The sequence below is a fragment of the Anomaloglossus baeobatrachus genome, chromosome 2 (genome assembly GCF_048569485.1).
Source record: "Anomaloglossus baeobatrachus isolate aAnoBae1 chromosome 2, aAnoBae1.hap1, whole genome shotgun sequence".
NCBI classification, from domain to species: Eukaryota; Metazoa; Chordata; class Amphibia; order Anura; family Aromobatidae; genus Anomaloglossus; species Anomaloglossus baeobatrachus.
Window position 1 is genome coordinate 746,019,618 of NC_134354.1, and position 25,921 is coordinate 746,045,538.

Below are 25,921 nucleotides of genomic sequence, written 5' to 3' on the forward strand. Positions count from 1 at the left end.
GTGAGCAGAGGCTGTAACCATGCCCATGCAATGACTGACGGCTTCCTCTAAGGCCTCTTTCACTCATCCGTGGAAAACATACACATTTTTCCCGGACGTGTTGAAGGTGCGTATGCCCCTCCGTGTGCCGTGATTATTGCACATGTGTGTTCTCCGTGTGCTATCCGTGATAGCACAAAGAGATCAGGAACTTTTTACTACTCCCCTGTCCCCGGCACTGCTGTCCGTGGCGCTGATGTCTCCGGCACTGCTGATTCACAGTGCAGCGAGTATGCCATGAGCATAATGAGCATGCCCGGAAGCAAGTGACAGCAGCACCAAAGGCAGCAGAGCTGGCAACAGGTGAGCACGGTGGCTCAGTGGTTAGCACTACAGCCTTGTAGCGCTGGTGTCCTGGGTTCAAATCCCACCAAGGACACCATCTGCAAGGAGTTTGTATGTTCTCCCCGTGTTTGCGTGGATTTCATCCCACACTCCAAAGACATACAGATAGGGAATTTAGATTGTGAGCCAAAATGGGGACAGTGTTCCTGATGTATGTAAAGTGCTACGGAATATGTTAATGCTATATAAAAATAAAGATTTATTAATTTATTTAAAAATCATTTTATTTCAAAGACACGTGTTCTCTCCAGCACATGTCACACGGATCACATCACTGTGTGGTCCGTGTGACATAAGTGCTGCTGGAGAAAAACGGACTTGTCTCCATGCGGAACACACGGAAAGGCATGTGCTCCATACGGACACATGGTCCTTGTGAAAACACTGGTGTGTGTGCAGACCCATTGATTTTAATGGCTCTGCGTATGTCCATTATTCAGGTATGTATGAAAAGAGCGTCATACATACTGGAATCACTGATGTGAAAAGGGGGCCTAATGCAGAGTGGGTGTCAGTCAGTGCGGGGGGGGGGATTACAGCCGGTGCTCTCTATACACAGAGCAGTGACTGAACTTGTGCCGGCACCACTCCCGTGACTGAAACCCAAAAGCTGCCAAGAGGATTAGGGCTGCTTCTCATTTGCGAGTTTCTCGCAGTAGAGCAATGCGAGAAAAACTCGCATTGGAATCGGACATGTTAGTGAATGATTCAGCTCGCATTTGTGATTTTTTTCTCAGTCCAAATCGGACTGAGAAAAAAATCGCAGCATGCTGCTTTTTTGCGAGTTTCTACTGCGAGTCTCTCCAATGCAAGTCTATGGGAGCGTGTAAATAATCGGATGTCACGGGACGGCACTCACACCATCCTAGTGACATCCGATTTTCTAAATACATTTCTCGCATGTTTCCTAAAACACTGGAAACGAGTGATGTCTCCCAATGTCTGTCAATCACTATTCTCTGTCAGTTGGTCTCTCCCTCTCAGTCTCTATTCTCTCTCTGTCGGTCCGTCACTATCTCTGTCCCTCTCTACCAGTCTGTCGGTCATTTTCCCCTCCTCTCTCATACTCATAGATTCCCGGCGCGGCGCTGCACGGCATTCATACTGCTGCGGCGGCTTTTACTATTTTGAAAAAGCCGGCCGCTCATTAAACAATTTAGTATTCCCTACTTTCCCCGCCCACAGGCGCCTATGATTGGTTGCAGTGAGACACGCCCCCATGCCGAGTGTAATCCAGGATGGTCCAGCGTCACTTCCAGCTCTGCTGCATGAAGGTGACAGGAGCTGCAGAAGACACCACCGCTCCTGTCAGCTCCACGCAGCAACTGAGGTGAGTAGCGCGATCAGCTGAGCTGTCACTGAGGTTACCCGCTGTCACCGGCTTTTTTAAAATAGTAAAAGCCGCCGGAGCAGTGTGAATGCCGTGCAGCGCGGCGCCGGGGATCGGTGAGTATGAGAGAGGGCTGCTAACTTCAGTCACTCAGGGGATTAGCGGTCACCGGTGAGCCCTTCACAGGTGACCGCTAATCAGGACGCGGCACAGACAGAGCCGCAGCATGACAATGAAGTCGGGTGAAGTTCACCCGAGTTCATTCTGATCGTGCGGCTCTATCTGTGTCTGCTGTCATCTGCCATTCAGCTCTGCTACATCGCTGTCTGTGTCTGCTGTCAGCGGCCATGTAGCAAAGCTGAATGGCAGATGACATAGTAAAAAATACGCATTACACACGCTAGTAAAATCATTAATTTATTCAGAAAAAGCATCGCACTTGCGTTGCACTCGGACCTAACGTGAACTAAAATCAGCCGAGTTTTTTTCAGCCCAGTCGAACCGATTTTACTCGCATAGATGTGTTTCCAGCCTTAAAGGGGTTATCCGGCTTCTTTGACTTTTTTTTTTTATTACCCTATGGGGCTACATTGGGGCAGGTAACTGGATAGTGACCACTTACCTGTCCTGCTGTCAGCCCCTCTCCCCCGGCTCAGAGTGGTCATGTGACCGCTCCTGCCGCGATTTTGCTGCTTCCGGTCATTTCATGTCAACATGGGCAGGGCCATGTTGACATGCAAATGTGGAACAGCATGTCGCCTCCCTGCTGGGCTGTACAGTGCGATGAGCCCCGCCCCCTTCCCTGCACCCTCCCACACATTCCCCCACACCTCTTTTACTCTCCAGTAACCTCCCCCTGCACTGCTGTGGGGTCCGTGACCTGGGGGAGGGGCCTGGCGGCGACTGCCATGGTGTGAGCGCCAGCACCGGGCCCCCTGCTCAGGATCACACATTCAAATGTACCGGCATCACAGATCACAGATGCCGGTACATTTGAAAGTGCTGATGAGAAGGAGCACAGCTTCTCATCACTGCCCAGCTGTCTGTGCTCTCTTCAGCACAGCGGTGACGTCACTACTGTGCTGATATGGCCAGAGCACAGACAGCTGGCGAACGTGCAGGAGCGGCGGGGACCGAGGACGGGTGAGTATGCACTCCCTACATGTGTTCCCTATGGGGGGGGGGCGTGTGCAGAGCCATATGTGTGCGTGTGCAGAGCCATATGTGTGTGTGTGCAGTGCAGAGCCATATGTGTGCGTGTGCAGAGCCATATGTGTGCGTGTGCAGAGCCATATGTGTGCGTGTGCGGTACAGAGCCATATGTGTGCGTGTGCGGTGCAGAGCCATATGTGTGCGTGTGCGGTACAGAGCCATATGGGTGCGTGTGCAGAGCCATATGTGTGCGTGTGCAGAGCGATATGTGTGCGGTACAGAGTCATATGTGTGCGTGTGCGGTACAGAGCCATATGTGTGTGTGTGCGGTGCAGAGCCATATGTGTGCGTGTGCAGAGCCATATGTGTGCGTGTGCGGTGCAGAGCCATATGTGTGCGTGTGCGGTACAGAGCCATATGTGTGCGGTGCAAAGCCATATGTGTGCGTGTGCAGAGCCATATGTGTGTGGTGCAGAGCCATATGTGTGCATCTGCGGTGCAGAGCCCGATGTGGGGCTGTTATTTGCAATGCTGTAGTGATACCAGGTCAGGTGCTGGGGAAGAATACTGACAGGGAATGTGTGTGCAGGGGGCGGGCAGGGGGCGAGGCTGGACACTGGGGTGGGGCTGGACACTGGGGTGGGGATGGACACTGGGGTGGGGCTGGACACTGGGGTGAGGCTGGACACTGGGGTGGGGCTGGACACTGGGGTGGGGCTGAACACTGGGGTGAGGCTGGACACTGGGGTGGGGCTGGACACTGGGGTGGGGATGGACACTGGGGTGGGGCTGAACACTGGGGTGAGGCTGGACACTGGGGTGGGGCTGGACACTGGGGTGGGGATGGACACTGGGGTGGGGCTGGACACTGGGGTGAGGCTGGACACTGGGGTGGGGCTGGACACTGGGGTGGGTGGTGACAGCTCTGACTGAGGTTTTGCACAGGAAGTGGTCATGTTTGCTGGACCTGAATGTAAACAAGAAGCTGCAGAGAATAAAGGGATAATTCAAGAGGAACAAAAGTTAGAAAACAAAAAATAACAATGTAGTTGTGATTTATATGACAATACAGCACAGATAAACTCAAAAATTTTTGTTAAGCTAATGTCGGACAACTCCTTTAAAGTTCATTTCCTCCAGGTAGTGGGGTTCAGTGTGTCGGCAGCGGGCGGGTCCAGAATGCTATTAACCTGCAGATTAACCTCATTATCTGCAGGTTAATAGTGTTTCGTTTTGCTAAACCTTTTTTTTTTTTTTTTTTTTTACTTTTTACAATATTGGTTAGTCAGCTTCTATTATAAGCCTAACCAGACACCATTTGCAGACAGCTGTTTCAGGGTCATTGCTGGATGCAGTAACCTTCTCTGTAATGACAAAAACCCTGAAGGAGTTGTCTACAGATGGGCGTTTGGAGAGGAGAGGAGAGGTAACTTTGTTTTTTTTTTCTCCAAGGATCTTTACCCGTAAGGCCACATGCACACGTTGAGTATTTGGTGAGTTTTTCACCTCAGTATTTGTAAGCCAAGACTAGAAGTGGAACAATCAGAGGAAAAATATAATAGAAACACGGGCACCACTTCTTCATATTTTTTAGCTTACAAACTTTGAGGTATAAAACTCACCAAATACTCACTGTGTGCACAGGACCTTATTGTCTCAACCTAGAGTGCTGCCTTAAGGCCACATGTTGAGTGTTTGGAGAGTTTTTTACCTCAGTATTTGCAAGCCGAAACCAGGAGTGGGCAGTGGTGCTCCGCTGATTGTTCTACTCCTGGTTTTGACTTAGAGATGGTGAGGTAAGAAACTCACCAAATAATGAACATGTGAACTTGTCCTTAAAGGAGCACTCTGGGTTGAGTCAATAAAGCGGGCTTTACACGCTACGATTTTGCTACAGCGATCTCGTTGGGGTCACGAAATTTGTGACGCATATCCACCCGCTGTAGCGATCTCGTAGTGTGTGACTCCAAGGAGCGATTTTGGATCGTTGCAAAACGTCCAAAATCGCTCCTCGTTGACATGGGGGTCCGCTCCCAATTATCGATACTATCTCTTCGCCGTTGTTGTTCCTCGTTCCTGCGGCAGCACACATCACTATGTGTGACCCCTGTAGGAACGAGGAACAGCTCCTTACCTGCCGCCGGCCACAATGCGGAAGGAAGGAGATGGGCGGGATGTTCGTCCCGCTCATCTCCGCCCCTCCGCTTTCATTGGGTGGCCGCTTAGTGACGTCGCTGTGACGCAGAACGGACCGCCCCCTTAGAAAGGAGGCGGTACGCCGGTCACAGCGACGTCGCTATGCAGGTAAGTATGTGTGACAGCGATATGCCCGTTTCGCACAAACGATGGGGGCGGGTCGCATGCTAGCGATATCGGTACTGATATCGTAGCATGTAAAGCCACCCTTAGACCACACGCACACGTTGAGTATTTGGTGAATTTTTTTACCTCAGTGTCTGTAGCCAAAACCAGGAGTGGTACAATCAGAGGAAAAGTATAATAAAAACACGAGCAACACTTCTGTATTTATTACCTACTCCTGGTTTTAGCTAACAAATACTGAGGTAAAAAAACTCAGCAAATACTCAAAGTGTGTATGAGGCCTTAAAGTAGCACTCTGGGTTGAGCCAATAAGGCCATGTGAACATGTTGAGTATTCGGTGAGTATTTTACCTCAGTATTTGTAGCCAAAACCAGGAGTGGGTGAAAAATACAGCAGTGGTGCCCATGTTACTATTATTCTTCTCGGATTCTTCCACTCCTGGTTTTAACTACAAATACTGAGGTAAAAACTCACCAAATACTCAACATGTGCACGAGGCCCAAGTCTTTATAGACCACTTGGATCTCTTCAACATCAACGAGTAATCCAATCCAGTTCTAATATGTGGCAAAGGCCAAGTCTCCATAGACAACCTGGATCTCTTCAATGTCAACCAGTATCCCAATCCAGCTCTAATATGTGGAAAATGTCCAGGCCTTTTATTTTAGGATTTGACATTAGTGTCCAAGTTACTGTAGAAAAAAAAAAATATATTTTTTTGTATTAAAAATCGAGCTCTCCTCATGCCTTTAGAGGTCACCCTGACTGTTCATTCAATTGAATGGAGCGGCTGCTGTGTCCTATAGATTCGGCATTGTGTGTCTGAATGTCTGGTCAGAGCCAGAGATACAATGTCAGTGACATCCAGATCTTAAAGAAAGACGAAAATACATAGAAAAGAAATTGATTTATGGACAGTGCTAAAAATAAAAAAAATACAGGACAAGCTACGCTACTAAGGTTAGGAGGACCGAACTGCAAATCTCCTGCCACACAATGGATGACCCAGGGTTTCTGGAAAATGTCTTTATCCTAGTTAAACCCTTTACTTCTGGGTTTTTATGGTATCCTCAGTATCGGGGTGAATGGTTACCTGTTCCAGAATATTCTGAAGCCGCTCCACTTCACAGTCTATTACAAACTTATTTTCTTGTCTCCGATCCAAGTCTTCTAAAAGACGTCTGTAGCTGGCGTCATTGAAATTTTCCACACATATTGCACTAACTTGCCAACCATTCTGTCCAGCCTTTTCCATGATTGCCTGGAGTATGGAGTATCCTGCAAAACACAAAACAAAGCAGAACTTCAGAAACATTTCATTCCATCACCTACCAAATCGGTTTATGGCGCCAACTCACGTCAATGACAATTAGAAGCATGAAATTACCTCAAATATGAATAATGAGATATATTTATAAATATATGATCATTTTAGATAATTCAATCTTAGACAAAACTGTCTTAACATGTCCTAAATATAATAAAGTAGTTGTTGTTTGATAAATTTGGGGCATCTTTAAATTGTCAAGTATGAAGCCCCCCATACATTTTAGATGGCTATGAGGCAAACATCTCACCCGACTGTCCCATACACAGGAAGGCTCCCTCTGCCAAGCATTCCACAGTGTTCTCTATGAGAACTGCTGACACACATCTCTACCGGCGGATTATCGCCAGAGTGCAAAGGGATCTCCAGTCTGAAATTGGACATGATTTAATCTCCTCCCACAATCATCTGTTGGGGAACCCCATACACATTAGTCTGTCGTTCAAGCCCATTGATATTGGTGGGTTCACCCAAAGTATGCATGTGTATGGGGACTTATAGAGGATGGAGGACACTACTTGGACAACCTCAATTCATTCCCCTTGTTCGCTCGCGTAAAAAATGAATGACGCTATGTTCACACAGGGCTTTTTGGTGCACTTTTTTCCTCACTAAAACCTGATCTTGTGGCAGGAAATTGCCTTTGAGTCATCTGCATTTTTGGTGCATTTTTTAGTGGTGTTTTTGGTGCGGATTTGCGGCACTTTTTCTACAAAATGGATTATATCAATGAAAAAACGTTACAAAAACGCTGCAAAGAATTGACATGCTCATTCTTTGACATCTGCAACAAAAACGCAGGTATTTGGCAAAAGTTAGGAAAAAATCTGCAGGTGTTTGTGTGTTTGTGCATGAGATTTCAGAAATCTGGTACTGTAAAAAGCACCACTTTATTGGAATGGATTTGCATAAAATCAAGGCAAATCTGCAGCTAAAAACCCACCAAAAAAGCCCTGTGTGAACATAGCCTAAGCCATGGGTCCCCAATTCCAGTTCTCAAGGGCCGCCAACAATGCATGTTTTCCGGATTTCTTTAGTATTGTACATGTGATAATTTAATCACCTGCACAGTTGATGATTCCAACACCCATGTGTGTCGCCCTGGGCAAGCCAGGGGTCACAGGTCACAACACCACCACACCCCACACTCCAGGTAGGCACATCACAGCTAACCAAAAATCCTTGTTGCCTTCCTCCAGAGGCTGATGATTCACACCAGGGGGTGGGACAGGCGGTTGGCTCCGCCCACCAAGGAGATCACAGTTCTGGAGGCGGGAGAAACCAGGCAGATTAGCCCGGGGAGGGCAAGAGTAAACAACGGAGTTGAGTGAGGAGCAGATAAGAGAAGTGAAAGTGGAGGAAAGAAGAGTAGTAAAGGAGGAAAGCAAGAAGTGGTGACAGAGCAGAGAGTGTGCAAAGCCTGAAGGGTCCAGCTTTGTGTAGGGCCAGAACAGCAAGGTCAGCGACGGCGGTGACTGTCTGGAGGGGGACCGTTTGGAAGTTCCTGGAAGGACCCCGTTGGCTGTGTGCCCGGTGGTCTGGAGCAGTGTTCCGAAGGACAGTCAGCACCAGGGCAGGGGCCTCTCGGACCCCGGCAAGGCTAGGAGTCGCCAAATTTGCCGAATCCGTCAGTGAAGGGGACGTAGATCCCCCAGCAACCAAGTCCCGATTGAAGGCAACAGCCCAACCTGAAGCAGAGAGACACCGCCACCGCCAAGGCACCAGTTTCTCAGGGCCAGCGCCTGCGGGCAAAGTGTAGAGCTCCTCCGGCCCAGATTGCAGTCGGGGAGCGGGTAACCGGAGGGAATCCACCGCTACCATCAGTCAAACATAGGTGCAAGGAAGAGGGACATCACCGTCACCTACCGGGAGTGCAGGTGCAGCCGTCTGTGGGACCGTCCTACCAGCCGTTTGGTTTACCGTACAAACTGTGTCCGTGTCTCAGGCTGAGTGAGTACCATAGTGCCGCAAGGCACAGCGCTGCCCCCGCGTCCCTGCACCCACCAGGCCCCGCACCTCACCACCCATCACCGGGCCCCGGGATCACCAACCCCTACCCACGGAGGGGCAACACAACACCTGGCTGCTCCCCATCACCATCCCCGGGATCCCCATCCAGAGCAGCGGTGGTGCAATCACCACAACCGTGGGTGGCGTCACGAACTATAACAATCCCCACACCCAACCACAAATCCCCTTTCACTCACGGACGAGGAGTGTCGCTCGAGAAACCCTGGGATCCGGCCCACGGCTCGAGCCACCACTGAGCAGCTGCCGGACCCGAGCAGAAGGGGTGAGCGCGGTGTGCCGACACCCTCCTCCCCGCCCGCGACAACTTGGCGTCACGAACAGGATCTTACCGCTCTGCCGTCTGGTAGAGGTGCGCCTTGTTACCGCCGGAGGTATCCGGCAGAAAAATTGCAGAAGCCGCCATCTTTGGCGCGAAAAGTTCCCGCTCGAGCGTCTTCTCGAGCAGTAGAGGCGCGAAGGCCAAGACCCCGCCCAAAGAGAGGAGGGGCCGGAAAGAGCTAAGGGGGACGCGATGGCGGCCGGCCGCATGTAGCTGCGGCTATAAAAGCAGGGACGCCAGGACTCTGCAAAGATACCGTTCCTGGAAGCAAAAAGAGAAGCCATCATGTGGATGCCGTCCCGCGACACCGTAGCCCCCACGCCTGGAACCGCGGCGTGGGTGGAAATCCGAACCGCGCAGCTCTACCAAAGGCTGCAGGTCAGGATGCAGCTCCTCATGGAGGAGTGGGAGGCCGACATGGCGGACGTTGTAGCCACCGTGCGGAGACGCGAGGAGGAGGCGGAGAAAGGGAGGGTGAGTGACCCACGTCCCGATGCCCTTGAAGGGCCGGTCATCGCGGCTGTGGGGCCCGGTCCAAGCCCTCTCCCCCCGTTGCCTCCCTCGCCACCCGTCCCGGAGGCCGTGACCCCGCCACTAGGCCTGCTACCACCGCAACCGGTAGCAGTACCCAGCGTCCCCGCCCAAGCGGGCCGACCTGTAACCGGAGCCCGCGGCACACCGGAGGTGTTACCGTGGAAGACGCCGAAAGTAGAACCGGAGGCATCCCTTGAAAGACTCCCCGAGCCGGAGCCGATGACCCGTTCCGAGCCGAAGGCCCGGCAGCGGAAAGCCCCTATGCCCATCCCCCACACCTCGGCTGAGGTAGCGCCGGGTTGTTGCTGCAAGGCAGCGCCCAAGGCCAAGACACCGCGGGACATGCCACCCGTAGTCCTGATAGTGGGTAACGTCAAGGATGTCCCGCGGGGCCCGACCCGTGCGCCGGCGCTGGCAGCAGCGCCGTACTGGGATAGGGAGCCGGCACCGCTGGGCCTGGAGATCGCCGAGAGGGAGCGGAAGAAGGCCGAACTGGTGGCCAGAGCAATCCGGGAGAAGGAGCACCTCCGGCAGGCAACCTCCCGTGCCCGAGGACCGTTGTACGTGGGGCAGGTGAGGCGGTTTGATGTCCGCCGGGGCTACGGATTCATATACGAACCGGGCCTGGAGGCCGAAGTTTTTGTAGCCCGGCGGGATGTGAATGCCCACCTGCCCGAGGAGCATCCTGGCCGTAATCTGATGCCGGGTGATATCGTCCAGTACACTCGGTTCTTTGGGGAGCGAGGGTGGTTTGCGCTGGACGCTAGATTGAAGGGCAGCCCAGAGGCCCCAGCAAGCGCCGCGCCCCCTCCCTTGGAAGGAGCACTGGAGCCTGGAAGTCAGTAGTAGGGCAGCGGATGCCCGCAGCACCGTCCCCGTGGGGACCACCTGTTTGTTGTTGAAAGTTTAAAAGTTTGAAAATGATAAGGAAAATGAAAATTAACCGAAGTTAACCTGATTTGCTTGTGATTTGGAACCGGCCGGAGCCGGCACCGTTGTCCCCGTGGGGACCGTTTAAAAATGCATGGGAACTATCCATGGACAAGCCCGTGAACTTGCAGGGCAACCACAGACGTTAGTGGCTTGTAAATATGTTGGTTACCGTTACCGTTTTCCGCAATGCCGCCTCCGGAGAGGCAGGTTGGAGGGAGGGCCCTGAGCAGAGCAGGCCAGGGCCCAGCCGCCAAAGGAACCGGTGGCTACCCTCTGGAGGGAAGGACAGATCCCGCTCGGGTAACTTGTGCTGGACTGTGGGTCAAGGGGTGCTGCCTGGGTTTTAGGGGCAGCATCAGGGCCAGGTTACTTGGGTGGGAGAGAGCGGAAACCGTAACCGTAAACCGTTGCAACGTTAAAAGTAAATGTGCCTCCCGTCTTGGGAAGAAGTTATAAAAAATGTTATTCATGTTTGCTTAACCTTGTTACCCCTTTTTCAGAAAATAAAACCGGTGTAGGACGGCAGCCCGCGGACGGTCTGCATTTTGCTAAGGGGGAATGTGTCGCCCTGGGCAAGCCAGGGGTCACAGGTCACAACACCACCACACCCCACACTCCAGGTAGGCACATCACAGCTAACCAGAAATCCTTGTTGCCTTCCTCCAGAGGCTGATGATTCACACCAGGGGGTGGGCCAGGCGGTTGGCTCCGCCCACCAAGGAGATCACAGTTCTGGAGGCGGGAGAAACCAGGCAGATTAGCCCGGGGAGGGCAAGAGTAAACAACGGAGTTGAGTGAGGAGCAGATAAGAGAAGTGAAAGTGGAGGAAAGAAGAGTAGTAAAGGAGGAAAGCAAGAAGTGGTGACAGAGCAGAGAGTGTGCAAAGCCTGAAGGGTCCAGCTTTGTGTAGGGCCAGAACAGCAAGGTCAGCGACGGCGGTGACTGTCTGGAGGGGGACCGTTTGGAAGTTCCTGGAAGGACCCCGTTGGCTGTGTGCCCGGTGGTCTGGAGCAGTGTTCCGAAGGACAGTCAGCACCAGGGCAGGGGCCTCTCGGACCCCGGCAAGGCTAGGAGTCGCCAAATTTGCCGAATCCGTCAGTGAAGGGGACGTAGATCCCCCAGCAACCAAGTCCCGATTGAAGGCAACAGCCCAACCTGAAGCAGAGAGACACCGCCACCGCCAAGGCACTAGTTTCTCAGGGCCAGCGCCTGCGGGCAAAGTGTAGAGCTCCTCCGGCCCAGATTGCAGTCGGGGAGCGGGTAACCGGAGGGAATCCACCGCTACCATCAGTCAAACATAGGTGCAAGGAAGAGGGACATCACCGTCACCTACCGGGAGTGCAGGTGCAGCCGTCTGTGGGACCGTCCTACCAGCCGTTTGGTTTACCGTACAAACTGTGTCCGTGTCTCAGGCTGAGTGAGTACCATAGTGCCGCAAGGCACAGCGCTGCCCCCGCGTCCCTGCGCCCACCAGGCCCCGCACCTCACCAACCATCACTGGGCCCCGGGATCATCAACCCCTACCCACGGAGGGGCCACACAACACCTGGCTCCTCCCCATCACCATCCCCGGGATCCCCATCCAGAGCAGCGGTGGTGCAATCACCACAACCGTGGGTGGCGTCACGAACTATAACAATCCCCACACCCAACAAACCCCCTTTCACTCACGGGCGAGGAGTGTCGCTCGAGAAACCCCGGGATCCGGCCCACGGCTCGAGCCACCACTGAGCAGCTGCCGGACCCGAGCAGAAGGGGTGAGCGCGGTGTGCTGACACCCTCCTCCCCGCCCGCGACACATGCAATGCTAAGGAAATCCTGAAAACATGCACTGTTGGCGGCCCTCGAGGACTGGAGTTGGGGAACCCTGGCTTAAGCCTATACTAACCTCCAGTATGGCCACGGAACCAGTGATATCTGAAGTTGCGTTCCCAGGGCCCATGTCACATTATTGTTATGACATGCGGGCCGCAACCAATCAGCGCCTGGCATCTGTCGCCTCGTTTTCAGACATATGAGCAGGATGTGAGGGCTGCACTGACATCATGCTCAAATGTGCAACATTGGAGTGAAGGCTGATGGGTTGCCAGAAAGGATTCTGAGGACCCGCCATCAGTACATAGCAAGTACACTAAAGGCTTTTTTTTCAACCTTATTATCAATAAGTAATAATGATGTATTTAAGTATCAGATGAGGTTGTTAGGGCCTAAGTGTTAAGTACCTGAACATACTGTTTGTCAGTACTGCCAAACCCAGAACCCACCTACTTAGAGTACATTCAAATACCCCTGGGGTCTATTATAATCATTAGATTCTGATAACCTATCCTAAAAGGGAATCTGTCAGCAGGTTTTTACTATGTCATCTGAAGAGAGCATGATGCAGGGGTTAAAGCACAGATTGCAGAGATGTGTCTCTTATCAAACTACCTGCTGCTACTTGCAATGATTGTTTTAACACCAGGAAATTATCATCGCTGGACAACATTGCTTTGTGTCTGGCAGTCCGACAGGCTCCCTGCTGTGATTAGCACCTCACTGCCTATAGACATTGTATATAAAGAGCCCGGTGTGGGCGAGTACAACTTTCTGAGCTCTGCTGCATGCTACATCTCAACACTCAGTAATCAAAGTGATACATTGTTAGATTCAGAGTCTCTTTGCTTACATCATTCTGCTCTCAGATGAGGTAGCGAGCAGAAAAGATTCCCTTTAAGAAAAGTGATCAAAATCTGCTCACTAGAGGTCTTACACTCAGCAACAACACCGATCAGCTGTTTGCAGAAGGATGCAAATGTGCAAAGTTGGAACAGCTGAGCTCCATACACTGTTTGCAGGTTTGGCAGTTCAACCCCTATTCACTTTAATGGGAGCTGAGCTGCAATATTTGGGAACAGCTCCTACATGGTGTGCGGAGCGTTGCTGTTCCAGCTTTCTACACTTGTTTTTCCAGCTTTCTGCACTTGTTTTTCCAGCTTTCTAGACTTGTTTTTCCAGCTTTCTACACTTGTTTTTCCAGCTTTCTACACATGTTCTTCCAACTTTCTACACATGTTTTTCTAGCTTTCTACACATGCTCTTCCAGCTTTCTACACTTGTTTTTCTATGTTTCTACACTTGTTTTTCTAGCTTTCTACACTTGTTTTTCTAGCTTTCTACACTTGTTTTTCCAGCTTTCTACACTTGTTTTTCCAGCTTTCTACACTTGTTTTTCTATCTTTCTACACTTGTTTTTCTAGCTTTCTACACTTGTTTTTCTAGCTTTCTACACTTGTTTTTCCAGCTTTCTACACTTGTTTTTCTAGCTTTCTACACTTGTTTTTCTATCTTTCTACACTTGTTTTTCTAGCTTTCTACACTTGTTTTTCCAGCTTTCTACACTTGTTTTTCCAGCTTTCTACACTTGTTTTTCTAGCTTTATAAACTTGTTTTTCCAGCTTTCTACACTTTTATGTCAGGATGACCCTTTGAGCTGGAATTAGCTGATCAATGGGGTGCCGGGTGTTGGACCAGTCTAATATTGATTACCATAAGTAGCAGAAAGTCGCTTTAAAAGCACAGCATCAGCTCAGTGCAAGTTCCTCTTCGGAATATCATGCACCTCTTGGGTACCCGCATACTCCACATATGTTTACTCCTAAAGAACCATCAGAAATGCTCTGCTGCCTTCTTCTCGCAGGCTGAGCTGACTGAATTAATAAGCAGAGCCACCAATCAGCAGAACTGCCAACATGGCCAAATCTACAGTGTAATAATGCTCCGCGCCTGCTTTTCCCTAATGACTTTCCAATTGCGTTAACCTGAGCCAAATTAATTAATGCGTGTTAAAGAAATGCTATTAAAATAATTAATTCAAGCCAACTTATTGCAGCTGTATTAACAAGGGAGAATCCCGAGCCCAGTATTAACTCACAGAAAGAATAGCATTACCTGGGATAATTCAGGTAGGATGAAAAGAAAGAAAAAAAATCCTTACCTAAAACGATCAGTCATTTTTGGGAGAGTATTATCAGAAATTACCGAATGTTTAAAACAGGTTTTTATGTAAAATGTTTATTTTTTTATATTCCATATCACCATCTATATAAAAAAAAATAACTCTTGCAATAATCTCACTAGCCAATAGGCCTAAAGGCTGCTTTACATGCAGCGACATCGCTAGATGTCGCTCGTGAAAGTACCCGCCCCCGTCGTTTGTGCGTCACGAGCAAATCGCTGCCCGGCGTACAAAATTGCTAGTACCCGTCACACATACTTAGCTTCCTAGCGACGTCACTGTGGCCGGCGAACAGCTTCTTTTCTAAAGGGGCGGTTCGTGCGGCGTCACAGCGACATCACACGGCAGGCGTCCAATAGAAACGGAATGGAGAGCAGCCGCATGAAAGTCACGCCCACCTCGTTGCCGGAGGATGCAGGTATGGTGTTGTTCATCATTCCTGGGGTGTCACACGTAGCGATGTGTGCTGCCTCAGGAATGACGAACAACCTGCGTCCACAACGAGCAACGACATTTAGGAAATGGACGACGTGTCAACAATCAACGATTTGGTGAGTATTTTGCATCGTTAGCGGTCACTCGTACATGTCACGTGCAACGACGTCGCTAACAAGCCGGATGTGCGTCACGAATTCCGTGACCCCCAACGACATCTCGATAGCGATGTCGTTGCATGTAAAGCCCCCTTTAGATGAGAATCATATGTCATGTTCCATTTGAGATGACTTTTCCATAGACTCAGTATCATCACAGCGCATTATGGTATCCACTATTTACAATAAACCATTAACGCTTCCCTCCTCCACCTTCCATCACAACGACCTTTACCTTATCAGAGCATGCCTACAAAATATGTCTATAGAATTCATTGAGTCACTGCTAGTATTGCCTATCTCAGAAAGAATGAGTCTAGTATTTAAAGGGCTTATCAGGACTATTTTATTTATATTTTGTTTTACACTGGGTATAAAAACTAACTACCGACCTGTTCTACCCAGCTAAAGGTGATTTTCGTCAACAGAGCAGCTCTTCCTCTTCCGCTCTGCGGAGTGGGCATGACAGCCAAGTTCCTGCAGACTGACAGCTCCCCGCAGGTAGGCAGCAGGGAGTCAGCTGTCAGTCAGCATGACATTAGCAATCACTTTCATCATACTTGGTACTCGAATCAAGTCTTTTTCTAGTGTTTGACCTTCTTGTTTCAAGTACCAGGCTCCCAAGCATGGTAGTGCTCGTTCATCACTAATCCCAACCTTTATTAGCAATAAAAAATACAATCAATATTTGGTGCTAGAGCTACTGCCCTCTTCATCTCTGGACCGGAAGTGTTGGGACTTCTGATCATGCGCACTGAGCCTAAATCCGGCATCTGAGGCGGTGACAAAGGACACAGGTATGCGCGTCACCGCTGATGACGCTGGACAATGGTCATTCAATAGCATGTTGGCACACCTCTGTGACCATGCTAACATGCTAAGAGGGTGGAATGAGAGCAGGAACTAACGCCCCTGTGATTAGTCCCTGCGCTCATTAGCATATCATATAGGATCTTTAGAAATACTTTTTCTAAGAATCTCTTTATCTATGCTAGTGTATACAGGGACGGTTAGGCAGGGATTAGGAATAGGCACCCAGAACTGCTCGTGGTTCTGGGTGCATATTGGACCTGACAGGTTGCCTTTAAAGGGTCAATAATTACTTTCCAGATTTCAATAGTTGGCGCTAGGTTTTTAGCCCTCTTCCTCTCTGAAGAGGCTATTTGCACAATAAAAAAATAGAAATTTTGCAATTTTCAAACTGGCCACAGACTTTTTGGATTTTTGCTTCAAGGTGTTTAAGATAATTCACTCGCACACTAGATGCAATAGACTGATTGGGATCCTCTCTTTTGTATTGAAGCCTTTAATGAGCATGTGCAAAGATTATTGTGAAAGGTTGGGGAGCAGGGGCAGCTGTGCTTTTATTTGTGACTGGTGGATCCTGTGTAATCAGCTACATATAGAATTGTGTTATGATTCAGGGACTGAGGAGGATAAAAAATTGCGGAATCCCAAATGGTAACAGAGTGGCTGGAACCTTAACGGATAGCAGACCTAATCCTGACACACAACTAGAAGTAGCCGTGGGACGAGCCTAGGATGACCTAGTCATCTCGACACAGCCGGAGAACTAAACATTTTCACAGATAAAGATATAAGAAAGCTAATCTGCCTCGGAGCAGTCCCCAAAGATAGATAGATGGCCCCCCACATGTAAAGACTACGGTGATATAAGAAAAAACACAATACATGGAGGAGCACTGTCTTCAACCGTAAAAACCCTAATATAAACCAGCACTTCTGATATGAAAAAATCCTGAGGTCACACAACCTCTCCCCCACTGAATCAGCACTCTGATGTTACTGGGATCCAAAAACACTAATATAGATGAGGGACTGAATTAATACCAAGCATGACAAACACAATACCTTGCAGAATCATGGAACTAAGTATACAGACACTCCCAGCAGGGAATGATCCTATTCCACCAAGAACTCCACACAGACAAAATAGGAATCAAGCATTAGTATCAAAGCACAAAAAACAACCAGAAAGTGGAAAACAAACAGCAGAGGCCCAAAGACCACTTATCTGAGAGGAGTTCTAGTAGTAAGCAGAGCTGGTTACAGAATGTCTTTAACACACAGGAGACCATTGAGCACCGGCAAGTAACAAGAGAAAACTACTCAGTTATATAGTCCCAACCTGACCCTGACTGCCAGTCCTCTACAGGTGTGTGGCTTTCATTTCACAAATCAACTGCACTGCCAGCACTGACCACAAGAGGGAGCCCCAAACTGGAAAATGTATTCACAACAGAATTGCTACGTGTCACTGTATTCCTGCCTCTGATGATAAGGAAACAGCTGAAAACTCTTAACGGAAAATCAGGAAGTATGAGCCTAAAATGTAACTGGTGGCCAGTGTAAAAATTGTAAGATTACTCATTTTGTATTTTAATAAAGACTATGATTATATATATATATATATATATATATATATATATATATATATATATATATATATATATATATATGAACCTGGTATATAGAGAGGCATTGTCTTATACCGACTGCAGCATCCGTCTGAAATTCTAGCCAGTCCCTATACATTTTCCTCACCTGTTGCCGAGCAGGAAGCTGAAACCCAGAGTGACCCTACAATAGTCATGGCTAAAGAATGGGTAGGTAAGGATCACTAGTCCCACTGCTGCACTGAAACAACACAATAGGGAAGGAAGACAGACAGGGGGAAAACAACAATGAACTGCTGCATTCAGACCCAAGACTGCAGCCACCAAAGCAACTTCAAGAGAGGGCTCCACCACCTCCTTTCACCTCCTGGACAAGCGTCCAAATGAATGAGAATAACTGGCACCCTCTGCTGGTAGCAGAGGGTATATAAAGGGACTGGGAGAGGTCCAAACTGGAAACACCTGATGAGACTGCTTGCTGAAAGGGAATACTGACATTAACCCTTTCTTCTCCAAAAGAAGGGGAATACAATTGAGTAGCAGAGCCATCACAAGGAAAAGTGAGACTCAGAACCAGAACCTGTCACCAAATTCTAATAGCAGAGAGACGACCGTGACAAAATAATTGCACACTGGCTACTGGAGCTACTACTCTAGACTCTTACTTACCATTGTTTCAGGAAATCAGTATGCAATATTAGCAGCAAAATACTGACTCGGGCACTATCTTTTATATTTAAGTATTTAATAAGTGTGTGCCAAACAAACAGTGCTTGCACAGATTTAAGTCTTCAGGGTTTCTGGCTACTCCTGGACAAAGCACTGCTGTAGGGGTTTTGCTAAGGGGGCTCGACTCGCTGTGTCTGGTCTATGAATTATAGGCAATGTAATGGGGAAGAGATTCTGCTGCAGTCAGTTGCCGTACAACCAGACTGTCACGGTCGTCTCTCTGTATTTTGAGACTAGCGACAGGATCAGGACTAGAGCCTCTCATTGTCATCTGAGTCTACATATTAAATGTGTTTTCTTTCTTTGGGTGTGGCAAGGGTTAATTTCAGTTTTCCTTGCCAGCGGCTTCTGACTTGTGGTCAAATGTTTCCAGTATGGGACCACTTCCAGTCCCTTTATATACCCTCTGCTTGTTGCAGAGGGTGCCGGTTATTCTCTTTGCGATTTGGACTCTGATCTGGAGGTGGAAGGAGCTGCTGGAGTCCTTGCTGTTGGTAGCAATCTAGGCTGCAGTACTGGTGCCTGACTGCAGCCTAGTTGTTGGAGTCAATAATAACAACCCAACCAAAATATTGGTTAGGTTCAAAATGAAAACGTATACATATCGTTTAATAGTTGTTGGAGTCAGTCTCTTGTTGTTTTCCCCCTGTCTGTCTTAACTTCCCTTGGTGTGTTGTTTTAGTGCAGCGGTGGGACTAGTGATTATTACTATCCCACTTATTAGCAAGGACTTACTGCAGGGTCTCTCAGGGCTTCAGGTTCCTGCTTCTTGACTGGGAAGAACCTGTATAGGAACTGGATAGGAATGATGAGTACAACAGCAGGTAAGTGGAGGAGGTGTCCACCTTCCGTCACACTAGCGTTAGGGCTCACCATTGTTAATGTGTCCCCGGTGTACCCCTTGTTTGTCTTGGTAAAACCCTTGTCTATTGTGTATTTTTCCTCACGCCGGACCTTCCCTAAGTCCGTGCCGTCACACAAACATTAGATTGTTAGGACACATCTTGAATAAAATAATAATAATCCTACTCTGGTCATATAGGGAAGAACTGAGTACACGAGAGTCCCATTATGGTGACTGGTGGTGTGACTGTTCATAGAGTTATCAAAAATGTATTTTTAAAGAAAAAAAATCCCTTTTAAAAGAGTTAACAATAGTATGGCTTGCCAATTGAATGATAGACTGCGGCCTTAATTTTGGTATAAATTGGAAGATTGTCCTGGCATATAAAAGGCATGTGCAAAACAATAGTGTGAACATAGTCCAGTATAGATTACATAACTTTGTTTTATAAATGTGAATATTTTGGGGGTATTTGTAATTTGGGAACTATAGTGTATCCAATTTACAGATTAAAGAATGCCATGAGCAGCAGTCTGCATTCTGCTGGAAAGTGCAGGAACACACATTTTTGCATTAGAACATGAATTATTATAGGAGTGAAATAATAGTTATGCAATTTCTCGAAATAATAGAAGAGAAGCCTGTACCTGTCCATATGTGTTTCCATGGACTACCACGGTGTGAAGTTCATCCACTTAATTGGATAATGAAGCACTCGATAAGGCCTGAAAGACATTATCAAACGCTTGCTGGAGTCTAATAATTGGCTTTCTATACATATCTTTCCCTATAATTCAACCTGGCAGGGGGTCATTGTGGGAAACATCAGTTACCATGCTGTGGCTTAAAACATTTTGATGTGCTCAGTATCCAAAGGTTATGACATTTCTAGCACTGAGCTTAGAATAAGGTGACATTTGTTTTCTTAGTTACAAAGTCTACAAAAATAAAATCATAAAAACCAGATAAAAATATATACTAATCCTAGAATACTGCAGGGTTATTTATAAAAATCATGAATCCTAAATTATTATTCTATCTATCCATCTATCCATGTATCTATCTATCTATCTATCCATCCATCCATCTATCCATCCATCTATCCATGTATCTATCTATCTATCTATCTATCTATCCATGTATCTATCTATCTATCTATCCATCCATCTTATCCATCCATCTATCCATGTATCTATCTATCCCGCTATCTATCTATCCATTATCTATCTATCCATTATCTATTTATCTATCCCTCTCTCTCTCTCTATCTATCTCTATCTATCTATCCATCTATCTATTCATCTATCCATTATCTATCTATCTATCCATTATCTATCTATCTATATCTATCTATCCATCTATCTATGTATCTATGTATCTATCTATCCATCCATCCAGATGGAAGGTATATTTCTCCTAGCAAAAGCCTCTCACACTGGGGAGCAGCAGGGAAGGAATTCAAACCTGGCCTGGACCTTCTCTGCTAGTCCGGGTATTGGGGCAACACCCGAGTTGCACAGCTACAGGATTAGGATATCAAAAATAGGCGGCTCTGACTTCGCATGGTGGTGGGTGTTTGGGCTGGAAAGCTGAAGCAAGTTTTTGTGTGAACAACAAATTAATGGACTGCCATGTCCAGGACCTATGCTATGCTGTTTGACAAAGTGGACTTTTGGTTTGTTGCATACCTGCCTGACAGTGTGTTCTTTTCTGTCTGCTACCAGTGTGAATAAAACACTAAATTTTTGAACTGAAAACCTGTGTGTGCCTGTTTACCTCGTACCTGTCATTGCCTAATAGAGCTGATGCCTTTATCTATTTACCTATCCCGCTATCTATCTAGCTATCTTTCTATCTATCTATCCATCCCTCTATCTATCCATCTATCTATCTAATTTCTATCTATCTCTCTATCTATCTGTCCATCTATCCATCTATCTATCTATCTATCTATTATCTATCTATCCCTCTATCTATCTATCTACAGTTAGGTCCAGAAATATTTGGACAGTGACACAATTTTCGCGAGTTGGGCTCTGCATGCCACCACATTGGATTTGAAATGAAACCTCTACAACAGAATTCAAGTGCAGATTGTGACGTTTAATTTGAAGGTTTGAACAAAAATATCTGATAGAAATTGTAGGAATTGTACACATTTCTTTACAAACACTCCACATTTTAGGAGGTCAAAAGTAATTGGACAAATAAACCAAACCCAAACAAAATATTTTTATTTTCAATATTTTATTGCGAATCCTTTGGAGGCAATCACTACCTTAAGTCTGGAACCCATGGACATCACCAAACGCTGGGTTTCCTCCTTCTTAATGCTTTGCCAGGCCTTTACAGCCGCAGCCTTCAGGTCTTGCTTGTTTGTGGGTCTTTCCGTCTTAAGTCTGGATTTGAGCAAGTGAAATGCATGCTCAATTGGGTTAAGATCTGGTGATTGACTTGGCCATTGCTGAATGTTCCACTTTTTTGCACTCATGAACTCCTGGGTAGCTTTGGCTGTATGCTTGGGGTCATTGTCCATCTGTACTATGAAGCGCCGTCCGATCAACTTTGCGGCATTTGGCTGAATCTGGGCTGAAAGTATATCCCGGTACACTTCAGAATTCATCCGGCTACTCTTGTCTGCTGTTATGTCATCAATAAACACAAGTGACCCAGTGCCATTGAAAGCCATGCATGCCCATGCCATCACGTTGCCTCCACCATGTTTTACAGAGGATGTGGTGTGCCTTGGATCATGTGCCATTCCCTTTCTTCTCCAAACTTTTTTCTTCCCATCATTCTGGTACAGGTTGATCTTTGTCTCATCTGTCCATAGAATACTTTTCCAGAACTGAGCTGGCTTCATGAGGTGTTTTTCAGCAAATTTAACTCTGGCCTGTCTATTTTTGGAATTGATGAATGGTTTGCATCTAGATGTGAACCCTTTGTATTTACTTTCATGGAGTCTTCTCTTTACTGTTGACTTAGAGACAGATACACCTACTTCACTGAGAGTGTTCTGGACTTCAGTTGATGTTGTGAACGGGTTCTTCTTCACCAAAGAAATTATGCGGCGATCATCCACCACTGTTGTCATCCGTGGACGCCCAGGCCTTTTTGAGTTCCCAAGCTCACCAGTCAATTCCTTTTTTCTCAGAATGTACCCGACTGTTGATTTTGCTACTCCAAGCATGTCTGCTATCTCTCTGATGGATTTTTTCTTTTTTTTCAGCCTCAGGATGTTCTGCTGCACCTCAATTGAGAGTTCCTTAGACCGCATGTTGTCTGGTCACAGCAACAACTTCCAAATGCAAAACCACACACCTGTAATCAACCCCAGACCTTTTAACTACTTCATTGATTACAGGTTAACGAGGGAGACGCCTTCAGAGTTAATTGCAGCCCTTAGAGTCCCTTGTCCAATTACTTTTGGTCCCTTGAAAAAGAGGAGGCTATGCATTACAGAGCTATGATTCCTAAACCCTTTCTCCGATTTGGATGTGAAAACTCTCATATTGCAGCTGGGAGTGTGCACTTTCAGCCCATATTATATATATAATTGTATTTCTGAACATGTTTTTGTAAACAGCTAAAATAACAAAACTTGTGTCACTGTCCAAATATTTCTGGCCCTGACTGTATATATATATCTGTCCATCTATCTATCTATCTATCCCTCTATCTATCCCTCTATCTATCTATCCCTCTATCTATCTATCCCTCTATCTATCTATCTATCTATCTATCTATCTGTCTGTGTCAGTACGATGCTCCTTAGACTTTATTTGTTCGGAATCCCTGGACTATGTTGGATCAGCTGGGAATTTTCTTTTCTTTGGTAAATGAGGGTATGTGTCTTGTTTTATTTCTCTGTGTTTGGGTTTTTTTTTTCTAGATATTCTTTTTTGGACTATGGTGGACACCCTGGAGCATAGAGGAGCTGCATTTTTTTTATAAATAAGGGAAAGTTTCGGGAAGTGTTTATTGCAATAAATTGTTTTTTTTGTGTGTGTGTCCCTTTTTTTGGGGGGATTACTGGACTACTAATGGGAGTGTCTGATAGACACCTCTCCATTACTAACACCAGGGCTTGATGCCAGCTGAAACTACAGAGCTGACATCAACCCCAAATACCAACTCACCAGGGCAATCGAGAAAAGCTGAGGTGAATCTCCATAAGTAGCGGATCTAATGTGATGATCCCCTTCTGGATTGGTTGCGGGCTGCTATTTTTAGGCTGGGAAGGGCCAAATAATCATGGACCTTTCCAGCCTAATAATATCAGCCCTTAGCTGGTTACCAAAAATGTTGTTTTTTTCAATTTATTTATTTATTTGGTTAATAGCAGTAAAATCTATCTATCTTTGTCAGAATATTGTTCTATAGACTTTGTATGTTGGAATCCTTGTATTACTTTGGACTACATTGGATCAGTTGGGATTTTTTTTTCTTTTGAAGAAAGTGTTAAACAAGGGTAAGTATCCAGTTTTATTTTGCTGTGTTCGTTGTTTTTTTTTTCCACATATTCTTTTTTGGACTATGGCGAAGTTGCATGAGTGTTTCTGTTTTTTGTTTTGTTTTTTTTTTTGTTATAAACGAGGGATAGTTTTGGGAAGTGTTCATTGCAATAAATTATTTTTCTTGTGTGTGTGTGTCTTATTTTTGTATTACTGCATTAGTAATGGGGCTGTCTTATAGATGCCTCTCTATTACTAAAGGTACCGTCACACTAATCGACGCTCCAGCGATCCCACCAGCAACCTGACCTGGCAGGGATCGCTGGAGCGTCGCTACACGGGTTGCTGGTGAGCTGTCACACAGGGAGATCTCACCAGAAACCAGTGACCAGCCCCCAGCCAGCAGCGACGCGTGGAAGCGATGCTGCGCTTGGTAACTAAGGTAAATATTGGGTAACCAACCCGATATTTACCTTGGTTACCAGCGCACACTGCTTAGCGCTGGCTCCCTGCACTCCTAGCCAGAGTACACATCGGGTTAATTACCCGATGTGTAGTCTGGCTATGTGTGCAGGGAGCAAGGAGCCGGCACTCGCCGCGTGAGAGCGGCGGATGCTGGTAACGAAGGTAAATATCGGATAACCAAGGAAAGGGCTCCTTGGTTACCCGATATTTACATTGGTTACCAGCATCCGCAGAAGCCGGCTCCTTCCTCACTGCACATTTAGTTGTTGCTCTGTCGCTGTCACACACAGCGATATGTGCTTCACAGCAGGAGAGCAACAACTAAAAAATGGTCCAGGACATTCAGCAACAACCAGCGACCTCACAGCAGGGGCCAGGTTGTTGCTGGATGTCAAACACAGCAACATCGCTAGCAACATCGCTGCTACGTCACAAAAGTCGTGCCTCAGGAGCGATGTTGCTAGCGATGTTGCTTAGTGTGACGGTACCTTAACACCAGGGCTTGATGCTAAGTTGACACTACACAGCTGACATCAACCCCAGCTACCATTACCCTGATTGCCAACTCACCAGGGCAATTGAGCAAAGGTGAGGTTAAACTCCATAAGTGGCGCATCTAATGTGATGATCCCCTTCTTGGGCGGCTGCAGGCTGGTATTTTTAGGCTGGGAAGGGCCAAAAAAACATGGATCTTCCCAGCCTGATAATATCAGCCCCCAGCTGGTTATCAAAAATGTTGTTTCTTCAATTTATTTATTTGTTTAATAGAGGTAAAATCTATCTATCCATCTATTGCATATTGATTTTACATGGCATGCTCCTTTTTACACCACTGGACATGTGAACAGCTGAAGACATGATTGAAAAAAAACAGAAGATCTGGCTTTTAAGAACTTATAAAAAGTACAAAGCACGTACTAGTTTCCTGTTCCATAAACTTGTACATCTTCCCATACTTTTTGTATTTCTATGCCTTTTAGGCCTGAACACAACTTTATGGGTCTCTAGTCTATTCTTGTAACTATGGCAACTGCATCAGGTACAGGTAGAGACACTGATGTAATTCTTTGTTAAAAAAAAAAGATAAAAAGAAAATATTTCTGCTACGCTTTTACCAGAGCAAACATGAAATTGAGGAAAAAGACATACGGTGAATATATAAAATTTACACACCCGTTCAAAGGCCAAGTTTTTGTCATGGTAAAAAAAAAACACTCGAAGAGGAATCATTTTAGAACGGTTTCCTCCTTTAATATCACCCGTAGTCTGGACAAATCCTTTGAGAAACACACTGAAATCAATTTGAGGGAAAAATGAAAAGTAACAAAGCTAAAGTCATGTGGTTGCATAAGTGTGAACACCCTCCTATAATGGGGGATGTGGTTGTGTTCAGAATTAGCCGATCACATTTGCACTCATGTTATATAATGCACGACCGCCATCATTTACAGTGATTTTCATTAAAGGGAATCTGTCAGTAGGATAAACCCACTTAAGCCGTCTATATGGGCCTGTAGGTCATAGGAAGCTGAATAAAACAATATATTAATATCAGCGATCCAATATCTTATTCCAGATAAATCCACCTTCTTCCTTACACATAGCTGAGCTGTTAAGATCTATGAGCCGGACACTGATCTCCCCGAGAATCTGCCTACAGGGAGGGATTATTGTTAATGAAAGGGGGAGTTACCAGTGTGAGACACGTAACGACTGACAGTCTGCTCTCCTGATCTACATTTGTCGTATTACCGATTGTTGTGTGTTGATTCCTATATAATCATGAGAGTGAAGCTGTGTGTAAAAGGGGTATTTTAATTGTTCATTTTAATATCTAAGCCAGCCCCCTTCTCTGCCACAGCCAATGTATAGACAAAGAAGAGGCTGAGATTTCCAGGAATAAAAGCGTTCCAGTGATATGCCGATGCAGATAAACTCTGTGCTGGGACAAATACATACATACGAGAATCTGCTGGGAATTGGACTGGAGCTTAAAGCTGAAGATTGGGGGAATCTTTAAGATGCTAAGTATATTAATAAACTTCAGAATTTACTAATTTACATTCGTATGAATTCATAAGCTGGAACA

At 46.7% G+C, this 25,921-nt stretch overlaps 1 protein-coding gene across 9 annotated transcripts in view; it reads right to left on the minus strand.

Moving 5' to 3' along the window:
* Nucleotides 1–25,921, minus strand: part of GRIA4 (glutamate ionotropic receptor AMPA type subunit 4) — a 552,658-nt gene that overhangs the window by 272,213 nt on the left and 254,524 nt on the right. For all 9 annotated transcript variants that reach the window (XM_075337446.1, XM_075337445.1, XM_075337452.1 and 6 more), the window contains one exon: nucleotides 6,283–6,467. In XM_075337446.1, the coding sequence (XP_075193561.1) occupies nucleotides 6,283–6,467 (185 nt within the window). The remainder of the gene's footprint in view (nucleotides 1–6,282; nucleotides 6,468–25,921) is intronic.